General features: G+C 38.7%; 1 protein-coding gene across 1 annotated transcript; it reads left to right on the top strand.

Annotated features, from left to right (window-relative positions):
* Window positions 1-724: 724 nt before the first annotated feature.
* On the top strand, window positions 725-22,372 carry cxxc5a (CXXC finger protein 5a). Its single transcript, XM_052014231.1, has 4 exons — window positions 725-791; window positions 900-961; window positions 13,706-14,679; window positions 18,761-22,372. The coding sequence occupies exons 3-4, from the start codon at window positions 13,885-13,887 to the stop codon at window positions 18,803-18,805; spliced, it is 840 nt and encodes a 279-aa protein (XP_051870191.1). The 5' UTR covers window positions 725-791; window positions 900-961; window positions 13,706-13,884; the 3' UTR covers window positions 18,806-22,372.
* Window positions 22,373-22,823: the final 451 nt, after the last annotated feature.

Here is a 22,823-nt window from a genome sequence, read left to right as displayed (position 1 = left end):
AATGCAGAGCGTGTGTGTGTGTGTGTGGGGGGGGGGGGGGGGGGGGGGGCGGTGGAAGGATTCGACAGTCCGGCTGTGAAGCACAAGATTAAGGCAGTCAGTGTGTGGTGGCTGTGTGTTGATGTGTTGTTTGCTGGTTGCAGAAGCTCAACCCGATCGATGCTCATTGATTGTCCCTGACGAGCTGCTCCACTTTCCAACCAATGTCAGCCTGTCTCCGGCTAGCCAGGATGGGGGAAAAATGAAATTAAGGAAAATCTCTGCCGCCCTGGCGGTGTCGTTTCTACACACTTCACTTGGCAGTCTGCCAAATCCAAGAAGCACACCGAAAAGATGGACTGTAATCTAAAGGAGGGATCTGATAAATGTTAAATGCTTTCCAGAGCACGAACGCGCACATTTCAACATGTTGCAAACATTACAAGCGCCTCTGCAAAATACAGGACAATTCTTCAGTGAGATAGTCATATGGGTAGTGCGTATATAAAACAAAACTGACTATTTATTGTGAAACTTCTCGCAGCGATCTCTGTACGTCTACACAGTAGACTAAACTGAGTGTAATGTTTAAAGGCGAGCCTGGAAAGGTGTAAAATTTTATTAGCAGTTGCGTTGGGTTATATTTTAGTTCAAAAGGTTGAGCCATCGGTTCACCTAGATCCAGTTCGGTTTTTGTAGCGCGCTCCAAAAATCTATGAAATGTGTTTGCATGTACTTCCAGAGCGATCTGGGATGTAGAGGAAGGCTTGCAGGAATCGGAAGGTTGTAGCCCCCTCACTTTGTGTTATTAAGTGAGTTTTTGCAACACAGTTACCTTACAGCACAGTTTTACACAAGATTGTTATTGCTGCTTTGAAGTGTGATTGTAATCTGTGTCTCTGGGTTTGTTTGATCCTCAGTGCTGCAGCTCTTAGACACTGGCTGGACAGGCACATCCCTCCCTCCGCTGGATCTGCCTTTGGTAGGTGCGGGAAAAAAGGGCCTGTGTTTGCAAATATGCAGATGTTATCATACCGAAATCTTAGTGTGCTGTACTGGGTGTGAGGCAAAAAAAATTGCATTTTTTTGGATGGCCGGCGAGGAAGGAAAGTAGTTGGTTTTGTGCCGATAGTGAATTATCGTAGTGTTGGTCGCAGTTAACATACGGGTTTCAGCTCATTGGTGCAAATTTAAAAAAAAGAAAAACACACAAAAGTATTTGATGTGAATTTGTAGCACGGAAATAGTCCACGCTGCCAACCGTGTAACTCGTGCAGTTTGTAAATTGGCGAAGGCATGTTTACAAATTTTAAGCAAATCGTGTGTGCATTTGCTTCTTTTCCCACTTCCTTTTTTTTTGCATTTTACCCCTTACAGTTTATGGAGAGGAATGTTTGCCAGTTCAGTCTTCTGTTAAACGCGGCTTTCCTTTCAAACGATACGCGTCCATTAATCGAGAAGTTATGGTTATTATCAATGACAATATGTATCTGTTTTATTTTCTAAGCCATATTCACTAGGGGACCCCCCCCCCCCCTCAACGAAACAAGTATTTCTTAATTGTTGGACTGCAGTTATGGTTCAGTGCCACAGAATAAATATATTAACCGACAGTTTGCTAAATGGGAATTGCGCTTTGGATCAAAGCTGCGTTTTGTTGAGTGACTGTGTAAAACGTTAATGCCACCTTTTAATGCACACCCTTTGGTGTGAATCAAGAAGTATTCCCGAGATTGCAATCTTAGTGATTATGGGAAGTTAAATAGTATGAAAGACCAAAACAAAATTTTGGAATAAATGGAAGGAATTATGTGGATATTTGTGCCATACAACAGAGTTCTTGATCATATTCCTTAGATAGGAAGAGGGAGGATTTGTGACTGTGGCTTTTTAGGTCCCTGAATGACATCACCTATGTTTCAGAACAGTCGTTAGGGGAACGATTGGTAAAATGCTGATATCTGCCAGGTAATGGGGTAGAAAATACAGGTGTGTATTAATTCATATATTTTCCTACTTTATATGGCAAAAGATACAGAAATATTTTACAAAAAAATGTTCAGTCCAAAATTCATATCCAGTGTCATCATGATGTAAATACATATTTTTGTCTGTAATATGATTAAATAAGTTACCTGAGAGTTAATTAGAGCATCAGATGTAAGTGATTATTTTAACCACATCTGAGTATTATATTTGTGACCACAGCATGCTGAAAAATTATCATTGATAATGTACAGTATAAGATCTAATAAATAAACTTCTTTAAAAGTACTGTATTTTGCAAACGTTCGATGTGTGAGAGGTGGTTAGTTTGATTATCAATTGACTGTGACGGTACCTGCTGAAGGACTGCTTTGTGCTTACTTAGCTTTTATCAGCTGAGGTAGTAATAAAAGTGATATCACTGGCCTTTGTTTTTGGTTGGAAAAGGAAACAAAATGATAGCACTTGCATTCCTAATAACCCCATTGTAATATCTTTTGCAAAGGGCATAAGTGTGGATGCCAGGTGAGTGAATTTTGCAGGATGTCTGTCTTTGAATACTGAGGTTGCTGTGACTGCACAAGCATTTCTCCCAATGGTGTGATTCATCTTGCATTGACCTCCACTACTGATTAGTAGTGTGTGCAGCAGAGGGAATGCAAGGAAAGCTGTTACCTCTTGTGTTTCTTGCAAGATTCAGGGTTTATGATTCTGGTGGTTCATTGCTAATACTGATGAGAATGCTTCCCATTTGGCTATTATCCTTCCACTTCCAAGCAGTTGAGTGGCCTGTCAATGTTTGGGTGACAAATGAAGGAGGCTATGTGAATGAGGTGTTGGAGGGTAGCTGACGTTCATGTGATTCAACCTCAAAATCACTGCTTTCGGGAAGGAAAACAAAATTGGGGATAGGCTTTAAGGAATTTTGTTATAATCTGCTGAAAGTAATTGCAGTTCAGGTTTCTACATCTACAGATGGTTTTCCCTTGCATTGGTAATCTTGTAGTCTACAGAGGAAAAGTCTATAAAAGGGATGTAATATTGAGGGAAAATTTTACCTCAAAGGTTGGGAAGCCTGCCAATAGTGGATTAGCCAACTCTTGAACACCCTATCCTTTTTTCCCTTCCATTGATTGCAACAAAAAGGAAAAATGGGTTGATCAAGAGAGTTCAGTCCACTGGTGGTAACTTTACCCTGTCCATGAAGTTTAAATGCATCCTATTGTACTGAGATGAGCAAGTTTTTAGCAGTGGCAAGAGAAATGAAGCCTGACGTTTTAATATTTGGTTTAATATGCTGGTCACAATAGTGAAAAGCTCTTTATTAAAGAAAAAGTTCCGTGCATCCGTGAATGGTCTTTGGTTGTTGGGTAAACTGAAGAACTGCATTGTGCTATGGCTGCTGCAGACCAGTGCTTGTTGAATGACTGTGTGAGAGTGTGATCCAGGAATGTGCATTAGAAATGTGGGAGTTTACCATACACTTATGTTCAAATAATGGCTAACTGAAGTGAGAAATTTATAATTCGGTTACTGGCTCCAAATTTAATTTTAGGAGCATAAGTTAAATCAAATCAGTTGTAAATGTATTGTAATATTAGCAGATGTATAGTTAATATATATGCAATGCAGCTGTGAAAATGCCATTCTGTATATAAGCAATTAATTGAACCAAGGATCTGCACTTTGCAGTAGTCCCTTATTTATATTTTGATTTTACAGGATGTTTGCCTTTGTATACTGTTAGGGTTGCTGTGACTACATCAACATCTTTCCCAATGACTGTCGTTCATCTTGCATTGACCTCTACTACCTGGTTAGTCCTACGTGCAGCTGAAGAAGTAAAAGAGAGGTTCCTACCTCTCATGCTCTTGTGGGATTCAGGGCTTATGTTTCTCTTCATATTCATTGTTAAAATCTGAATAAGGTTTTTCACTTTTCTAAAAAACCTGATGCCTTGTATCACATGAGATAATTCCCCACTTTTATGACTTTAAGATCAGTATTTTGGGGAAATAAATAATCAAAAAAGCTGCTTGGGCAGACTTGTAGGTTATATTGTAGGCAAGCAGCATTGTGAAGCATTTTTGAGGAAGTCTGTGTCAGAGTACATGAATGAAAGGGAACAGCACCTTTAATGGAAGAGTTATGCAGCTCATAGATGATATGGTATACTTATCTGAGTGCCCTAATGCACTTCTAGTTGTAAAAGCTCTTGCCTTTCTACAACAACAGTTTCAACAAGAAACTCAGTAGTGTGCCAAAAGAAGCAGTGGAAGTTGGCATTTTTAAGCCTTGACCTTATTTGAACCAGTATTCATTCATCATTTGTTGCAGAACTCCATTTATAATTCTCATTCACTTTGAATCAGTTCAGATTCAGTTTGAATTTAGTTTCGATTTAATATTTCATTTGTTATAAAATGCCCTGCTTTTACACTGTTGACAAAAATGATCATTTGTTAGAATGTTTAATTTAGTACCTTTTGTGAAAGTTTGATGTTTTCTATTTTTAATTTCTAACTGATCTTTAGAAATTTTGTTTTGAATGGTATTTATCTTTCTGAATATTAGAAATATTCAGGAATATTTGAAGTTTTGATGATTTCATAGCTGACTGCAAAAGTGTTTTCGCCCTGTGCCACATGCAAGGTTTCTTCTGGGTTTGCCCCACCTACCACCCCCCCCCCCCCCACCTGCCCACCCATGTGACAGCTGTTTATCAAGAACCCCTCCAAGTGCATTTCCAATGACCATGACTCGAGACCTCTATTTGTCAAAATCTTCTTGCCTCTTTATCACTGCCCGTTACAATAGCTTGATGACAGTGAAAAACTAAAAGTCAGTGCACATTGAACATTGCAAACCAAATTTAGAGATTTCAACTAATCAACCCTTAGAGGTTTTGTCTGTGCTCTTGCTTTTATGCAGTGCCACACCAGTGGCTGTAGTACAGCTGATGGAACACTGCAGACTTCAGTGGAGGGGACTGCAATGGAAGATTACACTGAGCATCTCTGGACCTTAAAGGCTTGGGTTTGCATTGCCTTTTCTTGGAATCTGGCCTGACAGGTGGCAGCATAGGCAATGGTAGAGCAGCAAAGGATGTGAGCATGAATGATGTCTTTTTAAGATAAGTTCGTGGCTCAGGGAGCCATTGTTGCTCCCCTAGGCAGTGCCTCATCAGTCCTATAATCTATTACAATACAGATCACTAGACTGCCTGGAGAACCTGTAAGTCCCTTTGCACCACAGCTTTGATGGCAGCAGCCTGATCTTACTTGGCAGCAGGCTTAAGTTTCCACGGCACCACTCAGAAATTAGGTGAACACTGAAATAAAAGTTGCAACATCAGCCGTGAGGCACTGTGTTATGGTTGGGCTCACAAGATTGCAAATGGAATTGGCCAGCACTTCCATGAATAAGCTCAAAGCTCACTCAAAACCCTGGGCCAACTTGACATCCAGTCTCTTTCAGCTTTCTGACATTGAACATGGGCTTTCTGGCACTTTTTCCAGTGTACCAAGCATTTCGTTTACATTCCCTGTCGGCCTCCTTCCATTGGCTGCCAAATTAAAGTCATCATCTGAGTCCCCTGCAGCAGAACCATGTACGACTTCACCCTCCAGTGTTCTGGCACCCATGCTATTCTTGCCCCGTGCGTTGACTGTAGGCCACCACGTTCAATGTCTGCCGCTATTCAGATTTGTCTCTGCTCTCCTCTTAAGTTATGCATGTTGTATCTATACTGGAAGCTGATGATGGTGGATCCTCTTCATCTCTGTCATTTTCCTCATGTCCCTGGCCAGCTGGTAGGTTTGGATCCGAAAGGGAAAGGACATGGGGGAGCAGTAAAGTTCGGGGGGGGTGGGGGGTGGTGGGGGGGTGGGCAGGTGGCAAGCATGCACTAACCAGTTTATAAATCAGAAAAAAATGTGATTCAACAGCTGGGGGGTGGGGGGGGATGCAAGGAGCAGGATGTGGGAAGAGAATGCCATGATTTCAACAGGAGGTATTCCAGTGATAGCTGTCACCATCTTTTCCACAGTGGTAAGGACTTGCAGACAAGCCTGTTCCCCTCGGGTTAATTGCTGATGTCTCCAGTTAACCCTGTTGTGTAAGAGAGAAGAAAGTGTGTCAGTAAGTGTCATGCAATGTATTTGGGTGAGGCGGCTGTCATGATTGTGAAGTGTCTTCATGAATAGGATTACATGGGATATGTTGTATAGAAATAGACTATTCAGCCCAATCAGTCCATTCTAGAGCTTATGTTCCAATCAAGCCTCTTCCTATCTTTCCTCATCAGTGTAACTTTCTATTCCCTTCTTTCTCATATGCTTGTGCAGCTTCCCCTTAAACATATCCAGAATCTTTGTATCTACTAGTCAGTGTGGTAGCAAGTTTCACATGCACGCTGCTTTTTTTGAGAGATTCCAGTGGAATTTCTGAATGTTAAGTAAGAGATCTGATTCACGGTGGCTGTCTGTAGGTGGATGATGGAGGTGCGATGTATGATCTGAAATATGGAGTATATTTGGTACAATATGATATTTGAAGGTCCATTGTTGACCTTGACCAAATTGTCATCTTGTCATTGAACACTCAACACCTGCAACCAGGTCCTCAGCACTTGACTCCTAGCATTGACCTCCCAGGGCAATCTGTTCTAGATCCATTTTGATTGTATCTCTTCAGTTCCACCTTCTTTGTCAAGGCTTGCAGTACAACACCAGAAAACCATGGAGTCTACTTTTTCTGTGTCGTCCAATGATTCAATGATTTTCAGCTTGTATTCAGTGTTGAAATGTCTGCCGGCACCTGCTTAACCTATAATTCACTTCTCATTAAGAGATGCAGGCTAATTTACAAAGCTGGTGTGCCTTATGATTCCAGCATCCTTTTTTGGATGCCATTGAATTTGCATTATTGTAGTTTTTAACACCTTGATAATAATGGCAAGTTTTTACAGCACTTTTTACTTACAAATATTCTACATTAAAAATATTCCAATGAAAAGTTTGCCCATTGTTGGATTTTCCCTGATATTCCTTTAGTTTAAGTTTTTTTAATCAAAGGAATTTGTGGTAAATATAGAAAAAGGCAGTGCTGGCTAATGGAACAGAATTTTTTCACTTGCAGAGGTTTCTGTCCTTGAGTCAAGGCATGAATGACCTAACTCTGAGATTTGTTGTTCATTAGCTTCTCTTTTTTTTCAAATCCAACTTGTTCCTTGTATAATATTTAATGTTCATCTGAAGCCAGAAAAAAGTATCATATATAAGCAGCAATATATGCTTCATTATGGCACAGTTTGTTGTTGTAGAAGTATTAAATATTGCACAATAACTCAGTTTCTTATGTTTATGGAAACCTAATTGAACTGGTAATAGACATTAGGGTGAAAAAAATGGATTACTATAAATGGGCTCTTGATGGTTGTCCTGGACCTGGTGGGCACGAAGAACTATATTTCCACGCTGTATGATTCTATGACTCTATGTGCTTCCATAACAATAGAAGCCTAAATTATTGTTGGAGTTTAAAATGGACAGTAGACATCTTCTTTTGGAGAAGATAAGACAAATTTATCCTCGAATTGCTTGGGATAAGCGTGCATGTGTAATAATTATTGCAGTTGGAACTTTGCTTCTAAGATTGATAAAATGGAGCTGAATTTCGGAGGCAGACTACAGATAGCTGACCACCACTATATTGCCAACATATATTCATGAGAGTGGCTGAGGATGAATTTATGCTCCAACGACTCCTACTGGGAGTGGATCCATTGGGTTTGTACAATGGCTTGTGTCTGTTTTCTAGATTGCAGGGTTGGCTGAATACATTTAGTCATCAACCATTACACCAAACCCAAACACTATCTTCAACCAATGCCTCCAACAAAGACCATGAGATAGCAATCAGGAGTTTAAAATGTGGCTTGACTTCTCTATAACTTAGAAGGGTATATGATAATGCATGCTGACATCCAGGCCAGATCTTTATGCCAATTATTTACTCACCTACCAAATGAGACAGCTGAGGCAATTTTGTTAAGGATCTATAGAATAAACAACCCTTTAAATCTGTATTGAACCATGCCTTCTTCACAAAATTATTGGTTTTTATTTAAAACAGCAAGATATAAACATGTAAAAGTGGAAATCAATAGAGCTGTGAATTGTGGAAAAATATTAGAGCAGACATCAGACTAAAAATTAAGAAAATGTTAAAACAATCATGACGTGATGTGACAAATTCAGGAATACAAAAGATAAATCAGTATTCCAAATTAGATAGAAAACTCTTGTTCTTATAGTGGCAACTTACAGGCAAGTGGAACCCTTCAATACAATGTGGATTTATTAGGAGAAAACTTTATAAAGTATTCCAACTAACTAGCCAAGTCTATATCTTATGGAGGGAAATAAACAGTCGATGTTTCAGGTCAAGACCCTTCATCAGGATCTAAGAGACCTGATGAAGGGTCTCGACCGACCCGAAACTTCGACTGTTTATCTCCCACCATAGATGCTGCCTGGACTTGCTGAGTTACTCCAACATTTTGTGCGTGTGTTGCTCCAGATTCCAGCATCTGTAGAATCTCTTGTGTCTCAGCCAAGTCAATGGTTAGGCTTGGTTGGCACAACTGAAGGTCCAGGTAAGCTAGATTGAAGATGAGTATGGTTCTTAAAAAACGAACTGTGAACATATATTTACTGTCAGCTTTACTTAGGGTCTTCATCATATAGTATATGAACAGAATAATATGCTGTTTTTGTAAGAAAGCATGATTTTATGAATGTTTAGGTGGCTAAATATGTTTTAAAAAAACTGTTTAGCCATCAACTGATTAACCATTGCAGTAATATAATTCTAGTAAATCCTGTAGTAAACTGGATTATGTCTGATTTATAAATGTTCCACTGCACCTCTCCTAACTTTATCCTATTCTAGTTTCATTACTCTTGACACCTATTTACCTCTATTTAGCAATTTGAATGAAAAATGTAAGATAGCTATCAGAAACTTGTGCTGCTCCAAGGCACTCTTCACTGATATATGTTTCATCTGGAAGAGAAAATACACTGGGGGTTTTGTTCAGAGATTATTACTCAAATATCACAGATCTCTAAATTCTCAAAAGCAGGATTTATATGATGAAGGAGTTAAGTAATTTGAAGGAAGACTTTCTACAGGACAGATTGGAATTCTGTGAAGAGACTTTGATGAAGTTATTCACATGGAAGTTATTTCACTGCTTGGAATGAGACAAGGCTGACCTCTGGCCTGGGATTATTTTGACCAACATTTGCTCACGATCAATTGCAGCAAGGTTTTCAACAATCGTACATGTCACTAATATAAGAAATTGTGATAAGAGGGAAACCTCTCAATATCACACCTTGAACACACTGTTTAAGAATCACTCTGGGTTAGTGATATTGTATCTGGAGTTCTTTAGTGGGGTTCTGTGGAATGGTTTGCCCAGCATCAATCACTCTGTTTACCTGGGATAATTATAATTTCCTATTGGGTAAAATATTCAAGATGGTTATCAGAAACTTGATGGAGTAATTATTCATCCTGTTTACTGTTTCAACATGTGTATTTTGAACTCTGCCTCTGAAAGTTTGTCCCATTGACTTCAAAGGATCTAATTTTCAGAATTAGTTCAATGTGCAAACAATGCCATATCACATACTTAGCAAATACGACAGAGGAAGAACCTTATCCCCATTTCACAACCAATACAGTGAAATTATGACATCTTGTTCAAATTTATCAACATTTATATAGCTGTTGCCTTAAAGAAGGACTGTGTTTATACAGACCAACGGATGCATGGACATGTCCTTTTGTGGTTTATCCATGCTCATGTTTAAAAATATATAGCAGGTAAGGCAGCACGTGTGGGGTGGGAGACAGCTAATATTTAAGGTCAATGATTTCTTGTCCAGAATTAGAAAACAAATCATACTTTAAGTTACAGAGAAGGGGAGGGGGTGAAAAAGAACAAAGGGATCAGGTAAAGACCAAGAGAAGCAATGGTGTTAGTGGTGTTGGTTCAGCAACGGTGGGGAAAGCTTCTTAATTGCAGAAGATCTTCAGGCAGCACCTGTGGAGAGAGAATAAGTGAGTTAGCATTACGAGTTACTGACCCTTCATCGGAATTGGTCAGTACCTTGCTCTTATTTTGGCCTTTGGAACAGTTCGAGACTAAAGACCAAGAGGTCGGAGTGAGATTGGGATTGGGGAATTAAAGTGACCTGCAATTGGGGTCATCCATCTCAACTGAATGGTGGTGTTCTGCAAAGAGGTCACCCACTCTGAACTTGATTTCCTCAGAGGAGACCACATCATGAGCAATGAATGCATTATTGGCGCTGCTTGCTGCCCTTGTGTCGAATTCAAAAGTTTTCTCTCCTTTGCCAATTTCCACCCTGCTTGCTCTTTTGCGTGGTCCATATCTGATACTTCCTTTCCATAGCACCTCCGGGGATAGGTTAGCAACCATTGTCCATTACAAGTTCCAGACTTCCACAGCTATCTTGCTTACACTGCCTCCCCTCACCACCCCCCCCCCCTTCCTTTAAAGACTCCATTCCATTCTCCCACTTCTGCTGCCTGTGACAGCATTTGCCATTTACGGATCTATGGCTTCTCCTTCAATATAGTCTATACTCTTAGATAGACACATGAATGATAGGGAAGTGGAGGGCTATGTGGGAGGGAAGGGTTAGATAGATCGTAGAGCAGGATAAAATGTTGGCACAACATGGTGGGCTGAAGGGCCTGTACTGTGCTGTAGCATTCTATAGTTGATAGTGTGCTCAACCATGCCTTGTTCATACCCAGCACATCTGCCCTCACTCCCTCCTCCCATGCTGATCAAGGATTAGATTCCCCTTGTTCTCACTTTTCACCTCACCACCCTCCACATTCAACAGGTCACCCTCTGTAATTTGCTCCATCTTCAAGGAGATCCCATCACCAAACGCATCTTCTGCTTCCCTCCCCCTTTAACCATTTTGAAGGGACCCTTACTGCCAGGATTCCTTGGTTCACTGTTCCGTCTCCATCAATACTCACTTTTCCTGACACCTTCCTAAGCAACTCAAGGAGATGCAAAACCTGCCTTTTTACCTCTTCCTTTTCCATCATCCAGTAACCCAAACACACTTTCCAGCTGAAGCAACAATTCACTTGCACTTCCAATTTAGTGTAGTGCATTTGGTATTCATGCTGTGGTTTCCTCTACACTGGAAAACCATCATGGATGAGTTCACAAGAATGTTCATTTTTTGTGGTATAATCACGGCAAAAGATATTTCTTGAAACCCTTTAGTCGAAGAATGTAGTCTTCTTGCTTTTTGAGTCATACTGATTTGTAATAAACCTTGAATGGTAACTTATTTTAAGATAAGATAGTAATATATTTATTTATTAGTCACACATACATCGAAACACACGGTGAAATGCGTCTTTTTGCGTGACTGAGAATGTGCTGGGGGCAGCCCGCAAGTGTCGCCATTCTTCTGGCGCCAACATAGCATGCCCACAGCTCCTAACCCGTACGCCTTTGGAATGTGGGAGGAAACCGGAGCACCGGGAAGAAACCCACGCAGACATGGGGAGAACGTACAAACTCCTTACAGACAGCGGCAGAATTGAACCCTGGTCGCTGGCACTGTAATAGCGTTACGCTAACCGCTACACTACTGTGCTGCCCTATCCTTCCCAGTTCTGACAAAACATTAACTCTGTTTTCCTTTCCACAGATGCTGCCTGACTTGCTGAGTGTTTCCAGCATTTTCTGTTTTTATTTTTGATTTCCAGCATCTGCATTTCTTCAGTTTTCTTTTCAAAATAAACCCGCTGATTGAATAGGACTGGTGGGGGAAGTCTAGGCCTAGGGTACTTGGGATAAGGGATGGATCTCTTAACAGTGAGATGAGCAGGAGGCCCATGAATCTTTGGGATTCTCTACTTTGGAGGCCAACTTTGTGGCTGCTGAGTCATTAACAATATACTCAAGGCTGAGGTAAAAAGATTGTTGGACCTCAGAGGAATGAGGATCAATGGGGATTGAGCAGAAAAAGGAAATTGTGGCCAAAAATTAGTAATGATCTTATAGAATTGTGGATTAAGTTCAAGAAGCCAGAGGGCGTATTCCTGCTCCTGTTTCTTATGTTTGTACATTCCCTGATTGCTTTAAAAGTCAACTGTTAAACAAAAATACTGAGGCAAAATTCAGTTTAGTAGGGCCACAAAATAGGTGACAATAGATCAGATGCCCATTGTATACTTTGCCCAGTTTTGATTTTGCATTGAAGTTAATGGGCGCATGAGGGCTGCCAGTCTGTTATCACCTGTCGAAAAGCTAAAGGCAGCCAAGGCTGGAAATCTAAAATGAAAAGGGAAAGTCCTGGAAGTACTGAGCAGTCAATGAAGCATCACTGTAACTGCTTGTGTTGTGCCAACTGTCCAATTTTACCCCCAGAGTTTATTTTAATTTTCTGTTTTAAATTTGGGAACTCTTTAATATACAAAGTCCAATGACATTTATGTTGCAGATAGGAGTGATGTGTTGGAGTGGGGGAAAGTATCATGAATGCAAAATTAAACATGCTCGTCAGCGATCTTTATCCATGTGTTCCTCCTGTTTTTACTGTGGTTGCTGGACTGTATCCAGGAGGGCAGATGACTTGCTTCGTGATATCCAACAATCCAATTAGCAACTAGGTCCTGGATGTTTGAAAACAACTTTCCACAGAATGTTTATACCTTTCCTTTAATGCCATGTGCTCTGGAGAGAATAGCCTTGTGTCCAGTAACATTCAGAGCAACATGGTCAAAATTGAGAACTCAGGAATGGGTAATCAAAATTCATTCTACCAGTTTAAAACCCATTCCAGTATAATCAGGCTTGTTTCAAGATCACCTGACTTTTCTCCTTTTTAGGATCGATTTCTAAAAAGGACAAAAGATCCTTCAGGTAATAGAGGTAAAATACTGGGGTGGAACTTCTATTTTACTGTATGTGCTACATGTGCAGCATAGTAAGTTTTGTGAATTGAGCTTTGCTTACGAAATCTGGCTCAGAATTTTAGAAACAGTTCAAAGCAGATACTTTGCCATGTTGTGGATTTAACACATGCAACAGAAGACCAATTTCTATGTCAGTAACTTATGACCATCATATAAAAAAACATGTGCATTGAGGTTATATGATGCCATGTACTAGTGATCTAAGATGCTGTATCATTATACCATTCATAAGTAGCCAGTGACAAATATTCATAATTCCTAAGGTTGGTTTATATTGAAATGCCACAATAGTTGCTCTGAGGTAACTTAGTCTGAAACAAGTAGTTAAGAATCTTTGCAGAAATTAATTTAGATATGTTTATTTTTTGAGTTGAGAATTCAATTCATACTTCATTAGCAATTTTGGTATTTTACTTTTCTAAAGTAGTATCATTTGTGGTCAAATGAGAGAAATTTAAATGCATAGATATCTCAGGAACTCATTAGGATTTAGACATTTTAAAATGACACAAGTATCAGTTATGTTACAAACCTTCTCATTGCAATGTATTAAAACAATTGTGAAATGTTAGACAATTGATTTCTATGAGTTATTGTTTCACACCAGCAATGGCATAACACACTAGCGAAGTAATTCTTCCAATAAAAGTAAGGCCAAAGTTAACCACTTCTGTGTTTCCTTTATTTAAAGAGCCTGGTGATCCCTGGGATATCTGCAGAAGGTGCCAAACAGAAGGTACGCAGACATTTTCAGATCAACTTTGGAGTTGGTCAAGATTTACAGTAATTTTCCAGCACAAATTGGTAAGAAAGCTCGTTCATATAGAATCTTCATAATTGTGGTTTGCAAAATACGCTGCAGAATCATTAATGATGTCTAATGCCAGCCAACTTACTGAGCAACAAATCACTCCGAGCACAGACCCAACAGAAAAGGATGTTCACAAGGACGATGAACTTACAGCTGATTTAGAAAAACGGAGCAGAAGTGGTATAATAAATGAGCCAATAAGCAAAGTTCTAAAAAAACCTCGTTCTTCAACCCGCTTTCCAACATTTGGCAGTAGCAGCTCAATGAACGGGCAATTGCAAAATGGAAGTATCTTAGCAAATGGAAAAGATTCAACAGTTCTTCAAAACAGTACTACCTCAAAGCATAAAAGAGCCTCTCACATGTTAGACAAATCTGACAGATCACTGGAAAGTTCATCAGAGGCACAGAATGAAGTGCACATCATTCCTTCTACGGATCTTCAAAAGCAGGTGGAACCTGAGCACATTTTCCTTTCCAGTGAACGAGAAGCTGGTATTTCTGACATGGAGGTCGTATCAGCAGCTGAAGCAATAAGCAGTCCTGTTGATTTACCCTTCATGAGTGGCATTCCATTGAATCCAGGTGTTTTTATTATGACTCCTGCTGGGATATTCATGGCAGATAGTGCGCTTCAGATGGCCGGTCTGGTAGAATATCCTTTGCAGAATGACCTTGCTTCAGCCATTCATTCTGGAAAAAAGAAGAGAAAGAGATGTGGCATGTGTGAACCCTGCAGAAGAAGATTAAATTGTGAGGAATGCAGTAGCTGTAGAAATCGCAAAACTGGCCACCAAATTTGCAAACTGCGAAAATGTGAGGAACTTAAAAAAAAACCCACAGCAGCATTGGAGGTAAGGATTGCTCATGGTTTTCATTCAAATTACTTTCTTTAGCATGAAAAAAAGGTGAAAAAATTCAAGATGCATCCATTTATGAGGAGAAATAATTTGAATATTATTGATGTACAAGGTGGTGCATTTTCATGGTTATGCTTGAATGATTTTTTACAGTCCCCAGCACATCAAGATTGTGTTATCATCATACCGTCATCCCTGGCAATTATGTTATTGTAATACTGCACTTCTTTTAGAAGCACATTCTCCTGAAGAGAAAACTTAATCCCTTCATCTATATGTGCAAAAAGCACGTAGTTCTCTTCCAGATTATTTTTCAACTGCTGTAAAGCTACCATGTATCATTGAACTGACAATCTGGTCTATTAATTAACAATTATTGATTCACAGTCACACAGAATGTAAGAAAAGCTTTTGAATGTTTTGAACTGTTATTCTTTGAAAAAGGCACATTAATGTAATGTTTTTTATTTTACTTTAAACCCACCTTTTGGTTGATCACTGTTGCACAAGTATCCCAGTTAGCTATGTTTTTTTAATTAATGCTATGACTTAAAGATTTATTCATTTGAAAGCATTTAACTAAATAAGTTGATATAATTGTGGCTTTTGTTAGTAATGGTGGAAAGACGAAATTCAAAGAATAGAATTATGTAGAAGTACAACCCTATAAATTTAGATTACTTCTAATTGTTTTTATGGTACTTTGTTTGAGTCTGTCATAAATCACGTATATACAGTAAAAATCCATACAGATAATGTCGATCATACAATGTTGATGACACTATGTGTGTCCTGTGGCCTCCATGGTCATGCATGTCATATGCATGGAAAACTGAGACAGAATTTACCAAGTACCCAAGCATGTTTAACAATCAAGTCTTCTGTAAAATTGTTTTACTAAATACATTAGAATATTGAGATACGGTGTAGAATTTCAAGCCCCTTGTACCCAACAGAGAAAAACTTTGAGGTTCATAGTAAACACTGTCAACAGAATGGTGCTAATTCAATCTGGAGAGTAACCATACATGTGGGCAAGGCTGGCCTCTCACACAAACGATCATGGAAACTTGAATGGTTTGAATGTAATTTTGCATTTGAAATTCTACCATCTTTTACATTCTTTAGGCTGATTTTGAGTGAATGGCACAGAGATGAAAGCAAGAATTCTGAGCCCCAAGGCTAGTTCGAAGGTTAATCTCTGCTGTTGGGAATTTAGTGGGAGCCATGGAGTTACATAATGAGGCCATGTTCATCCAGATTTTTAAAACAAAAATGAAAGCCAAGTTTATGAAAGGCTGATGTAAAATGCCCCTGGTGTGCAGGTGAATGGTAGAATTTAGGTAGTGCTGATGGGAATATGGGGAGAATAAAAGAAATGGGATTAACACAGGATTTGTGTAAATGTGCGATAGATGGTCAGAATGGACTCAGTGGTGGAAGGGCCTGTTTCTGTGCTGAATGTCTCTAAGACTATGTTCTTTTGTGATATAACACCACAGCCTAACTCTGCCAGTTGGATGATTGTGTGAAGAGGGAAACATTCTGTATTTAATTCCAGCTCAGTGCTGAGCCAGCTGTTCCTGGTGCAGATGCCACAAGTGACTCCATTCCCCTTGGCAAAAATCAAGCTGTTTTTGGGATTCTGGACAGATAGTATGTGATGTCAGGGTCAGCCTTGGCGTGGGTACTTCTCATGATTGAATGGCCCACTGTTAAAAGCTCCTGCACAAATAATAGTCTCTTGATCAAGGTGCAAAGGTCAAAAGGCAATCTACACACATGGAAGCCGGCGGAGCAAGCAAACTGGCAGGGGTAACAAACATAGGTGACCTTGAGTACTTGCCTGGAGGCATTGTTACCATCCTGGGATCTGTTACTATATTAAACCTTTGCTGCTGATACTAAATAAATGCTTAAATTATATATTCTGGAAGTTGTGATATGTTTTTCAAAGTACCTTCAGTGTTGTGTCACAGTCAGAAACACAATAGCCTTCTTACCTGGTTAATTGTATCTTTACCACTTTTAAGCAACATTTGGAAAGAAAACTTTGGATATTCATGCTACAATAAGTTAACTTCTGTTTCATTAGAAGCTTTCCTTTATAGCTAATTTTGTGATGTTTGAATACCACAGTAGGCTGCTCCAGGAGCTAAGTCAGTCTGAAAATGGTTCTCTGGTCCTTGAAAGAGGAGAGGACTTTTTTCCCTTCAGGCTTGAGCATGGTCAGCTGCTTCTATTTGCAAGATAGATGATACAGCATGAATAAATTAATTAAGGAATATTTCTCATATCAATTGGACATGGTTCACTGAGTAACTACTCAGCTTTTAAATGGTCACTTTGAGACCCTAGCATTTCTGTTCATGTCTATTATGTTCTGGACAGAACAGTCCGATTTTAGAGCATCCACTTTATTTTGCTGCATGTCGATAATCTGGACTCAGATCTCTGGACCAGTTCATCTTTGACAAGGAGGGAGAAATAGGCCAATCTATTTCACCACAGAGTTTACAGATGACTATTGATATCCATTACTCTTTGCTGTTGTCTAAAGAGCAAATCTGCTTATTAAGGCAGTTTAAGGCCAGAATTCCAGAGTTCTGGCTCTGTCCTTGAGCAAATGATATCAGTATCACCCATGGTGATCCACAGCACAGTGGTTTTACACTTTTTAGTGGTATATTTAGACAAACTTTACTGATTAGAAACAATTTAGTGCTAGTGTTTAGTGCCCTTCATGAAGGTAAATGTCTTTTATCAATGTAGCATTTGTCTCCTGTGGAGGTATTATTTTGATAGGTTATCTCTCTAGCACGTACAATATAAGTCTTGGGGGCACCTCATTAGAATAAAAGAATAGGTTACATTATCATCGTGTTTAAAAATTAAATGAAGGTCTGTTAAATATTTGTTCTATATGTCAGAGTGAATTTAAGATTAATTACATCATTACAGATTAGAAGGACGTTTGATAATTGGACAATACATTTGGTATTCTTCAGAAGTGCAAAAGTAGCCAAATCACTTGTTGAATCCAGTTGTTAGGATGTAAGTAAAATTCTGATTTTAAAAAAAGGCAGCTTGCCTTGGCTGCTCCCATTGGGTGTTGTTGTGGAGAGGTAACCAGACTGTTGTTGGCAGGACAGTTCATTTCACCTGCACTTTTGAACAGTTATGCAGAAATTGCATCTGAAGTCATTGATGGTATTTTTATTGGGTTAGAAGGGGTCCTCAGCTGTGATATCTCCACAACAGTAGAGATTATTGACATATTACGCAAAGTTACAATGGAACAGTACCCTTCTCTCTGATATGAGGCACAGCCTTCTTAGGGGAATGGGAAAGGCAAGAGACTGGAAAACCTGAAAGTTCATAATAAAGATTGTTGCCATGGGCAGTAGCATTTCCTTGTTGGTAATAACTGGAAATGGTGTTATGGAGTTGTATTATGTCACTATCCACTCTAAACTGTGGAGTTCGGAAGAATGAATGCTTATCAAAGAAGGGTGAGTCATTGGAAGTACTGACCCATTATCCATTTTCTCACTTTGGAAACATATGTCGCAGCCAAATAAAAGCTCCACATATTGAACCAATGATGAATAAGTAGATACTATGGTTTTGTAACTATAATTGTGTAGGAGACATCACATAGCATTATATCGGAATACATTTAATAGATAAAATGAGATGATCAATATAAAGTGAATACTTTTGAACTAGCTTGTGAAGGAGGCCAAAGAAGCTTTTTGATAGTCTGATTTTGGAATGTAAGTTGGAAAAGTGATCGTGATACCAGATATGCTCTGGGGAAAAATAAGTAATTTTTGTTTTTGCTGCCTATTCTGGAAAAAGTGCATCTTATGTACTGATTTGCTTTTATTCTATAAAATCAGGTAGCTATTCAGAGAAGTAGCATAGCCTCGCTATATAACCTCTAATTTATCTGAGCTTTCTATCTATAACCACTTCCAGGTAACGGTATTTTGCTTTGCAGCAGTAATGCATGTACATTTATGACAGTGTATTTCTTATATTAGATAATTATTTCTCTCTTTTCTGATTGCAGAAAGTGATTCTTCCTTCAGGAGCAGCATTTCGATGGTTCCAATAGATGTGAGCACGCAATTCCCAGAGTTGTGTCATTAAGTGCAATGTGTCTGCTTGCTTGTATTGTCTCAGGCAAACATTGTTGGCTGAAGTAAATGGACGCACCCTGTGTTTTCTTAGAACCAAAACTCTTTCTGCAACTTTCATTCCAATTTTTATGGAGGTGAATTTTATGTTGTAAGAATAAATATCTTTAGTCATTGTACAATGTGTCAGTGCTATTACAACAAATCTGTAAAATACAGTACCAAGACAAAATGGGCAGAGTATGGACAATCAGATTTTATTTGTATTTGATGTTGATGTCTGTTATGTATGTTGGAAGGTGCTAGGACTGTTTAGGAAGTTAATTTTACAGATATCTTTTAAGACTAGTTGACTGAACACACTGTTCTAGACATAGCACAATGGTTCAATTACATGCCTTTTTCCAATCTACCTTTCTTCTATATTTTAATGCATATTTCTCCAATTGTCACTGGGTTAGTCATTGTGTGATGACACCTCTCGACGTTGGAAACTTGAACACATAAGTAGGCACTAGAATATAATTTTTGTTATTTTCGTTTGTAAACATTTTTGTAAATTGCTGAATTAACATCACTGCTGTGGTGGTCTTCAAGCCACTGGTTTTCATGTAAAATCACCAGCTTCACACCAATTGCATGGTGCATTTTGTAATGATTTGGCTGTTTTTGGCTGTTTTGTGTAGAAAATTAGTGTTTCTTTTGTGTGTCAAATTTCATTTTGGGGCACATAGCCTTGCATGCGGCACTTGGCGTCCCTTATGATGAGCAGACTGATTTCTGGAAATGCTGTTTAGGGAGGTTAGCTTTTCACGATCCAGCAAAGTTTTCATTGCTTCTGCTATAAAGGTACACTTAACACAATTCTCTTCCTTGCCTACAGAAAAGAGACAGTGCCCCAGTAAAGCCTATCCATGGTAGATCACAGGAACCTTTTGTTTCTATGATCTTTCTACTTCATTGCGGCAATGTAGTGGCACAACAGACAATGCTGTTATTTCACAACACCAGTGACCTGGATTTGATCCTGACCTCAGCTGCTGCCTGTGTAGAGTTTGCATGTTCTCCTTGTGATAACATTGGTTTCTCCCTGGTGCTCCAGTTTCCTCTCTCATCCCAAAGACATTTTGGCTATTAGGATAATTGGTTATTGTAAATTACCCTTAGTGTAGGTGACTGATGGGAGAATTGGAGGGTGTTAATGGATGAGAGAATATAGTACAGGGAAATAAATTTGGGAATGAGATTGAAGGGATTGCTCTGAGAGCTGGTATAGGCTGGATGGGCTGAATGGTCCCCTGCTATATCAGTAGGAAATGTGAGTAATATGAGAATCAAAAAAAGCACGTAATTTTAGGGGCGCTACATATTATAGACATTCTTTAAAAATGACCGAGAAATAAAGACGCAGGGACTCCCCGGGTTACAGAAAACATTAATTTACGGAAATCCAACATTATGCAAATTCTCCCATAGAGCTCGAAGTGCGTACAAACAATGTCTCCCCGAAAACAAACCTGTCAATTGTACTCGATCATCGATGTTGGTTGCAGAGTCTTCAAAGTTTAAAATAACGTTGAATAGTTTATGCCGAAAATATCTGTATGGTTTGATTAAAATGAAGTATCTTGTTGGAATTTTGTTGCCTCTGATGGCACTCTGGCTCTTTTATGACCAGATCTGTGGCAACTGGCTGCAAATGAGTGAACTTATGTTATTATTGCTGGCACCCACTTGTTTTCCCTTCCCGAGAAAGTGTTTGTTTCTGACTTATGAATTAATTGGTTTATGGATAGTTCTCAGGAATGGAACCCCACGTAACCTAGGGAGGGTCTGTACTTGGAAAATGAATAGCAGGAGGTTTTCAGTAAACAAATAATCTTACAACCAGGCAAATAGTATTTTGATAATTAAAACGGTAAGTAATAGAATTTATGATTACATAACTGTTTGGAGAGGAGAACAGCTTTTTAGTTTTCGATTTACAGTACTCTAAAACAATTAATACACATTTAAATGCAATGCGTATCAGCAACTTAATTGCACCTCACCAAATTAACCACTGAAGTCCTAATGTGTTATTAATGCTATCCACATAAAAGTGAGTAATTAAATAACCAACTCAATGACTTTTGAAACAGATATATTTAAGCTGCATTCACATTATTTATGTCTTATATGTATATATATATGCAGCCTGATTTAAACTGCTGTTGCCAATGCTCTTTATGGGGTAAATCTAGAGTTAGCTTCCAATCTGACACCAGCACAAAATGGAGAGGCCAAAGACTGTGTACTCTCACACTGCTTCCCTTGATGCCACATGAACTGAACTCCATGAAGGGTGCTTTGTGCATGTGCTTTACCACAATTTGAATGTTTAGAGAGAAGGCTCTCCCCTCTCCAGAATTTAAATTACCACCTATTGTAACAGAGCTCCAGATCTGGGTATATTCAGGCATACATTGAGCTCTGGTTTAGACAGGGCAGTTGAATTTCCAAGCAGGATGAAGCCAAACAATGTAGACGGGAAGTATGAACTAGCAGCATATATGAGGTAAACACACTTTTAACACATGCATTTACTCTATTTAAAGAGCCAAAATTCTTTTTTGAGAAAGCACTGACATTAGTATCTTGTCTGAAACACAGGGTTTTTGGGATGCTGGGTTGAATGGGAATGAAAATCTTGGGCAGTAGGACAAACCAGGGAGAAGCAAGTACAATGAGGAAGAAAATTGTGGGGTGTATAACCAGCTGCCAGTTTGCTATTGTTTTTTTTTTGCTGCCTTTTTTTTTGCTACCTACCAGGAGAACCTGCAACACTTTTGGAATTCACTATTGTTCAATATGTTGGAAGCAAAGAGAGGTTGCTGGCTGATAGGTATTCCATATAGCTGCTAATTTGAACTGGTGGAAATTAGTTCTGGCAAGAGCCAAGGTGTGGTGACTGTCAACTAATGATAATTCCAATCACTATTGATCTGCCTTATCCAAAGTAACTGCTGTGTTTTAATTTGTTATGCTGTTTGAATAAAAAGTGAGCACAAATACATAGTGAAAAACATTTCTTTCCCCAGAAACAAAAGTTTTAGAGTCCTTGATAAGTTAGAGGAAAAAGAATGGCTGATGCAATGCATAATTTTTTTGAATATTCATATAAATATTGGTTCAAGGTCAATCATACGATAACATGATTGAACCTTCTGTTATAAAGACAGGTTCATGCTACTTTGAAATAATATTTAAAACCATCAGTTCTCTTTCTCAGCTTGAGCACTGATTTTTTTCTATTAATTCTAAAAATACTTTCCTGATATTGTGAAAGAGCAATGTATATGATTTGCCAAGAAACACATAAAATATATGGATATAATTTTTTTTCTAGTTATGTAATTCATTTCAGTGTTGTAAACTGGTCTTAAGATTTGGTATGTTTAAAGCAAAAACAGCAAAAGAAAATGGAACAAAATATATGCATCAGCAATATGGTGTCCTGTCTGTAGCGATTCTGTATACAAATAAAATAAGTACTGTAAAATTTAGTAAGTTTCTCATATTTGATCATTTTAACGATTGTATAGTTTGAATTCAATGCTTAAAATATTTGAGTGGAATGTGAAGAGTCGTAACAAGTCCAGTGCTGACAATAAAAGCAAGCAACTGGTGAGTTCAGTATGAACTGCTGTGTCTGTAAAATAAGCACTAATTTCTGTCTATTGGTGATCTTGTTAAGGTTGTCAGAACTCAGGGGAACAACATTACCAGGGTGATGGCGATTGAGGCTTTGTCCTTCATGAGGCATACTTTATTATTTAAAGTTCCACAAATTTCACATTAAACCCTTTTAAGTGTATTGTTTTCAATTAAACATACATCTGCAAATTTGTAATAAGGTTTTCTGTTATCAAAGGGTTAAGTCTGTTTATGTTGACATTACTCTTTGTTACTTTGTTATTCAACAAAAATAATATTGTTTTGCGTTGGTTAAAGGGG

The sequence above is a fragment of the Pristis pectinata genome, chromosome 4, assembly GCF_009764475.1.
Source record: "Pristis pectinata isolate sPriPec2 chromosome 4, sPriPec2.1.pri, whole genome shotgun sequence".
NCBI classification, from domain to species: Eukaryota; Metazoa; Chordata; class Chondrichthyes; order Rhinopristiformes; family Pristidae; genus Pristis; species Pristis pectinata.
This window is presented reverse-complemented; position numbering and strand designations above follow the sequence as displayed.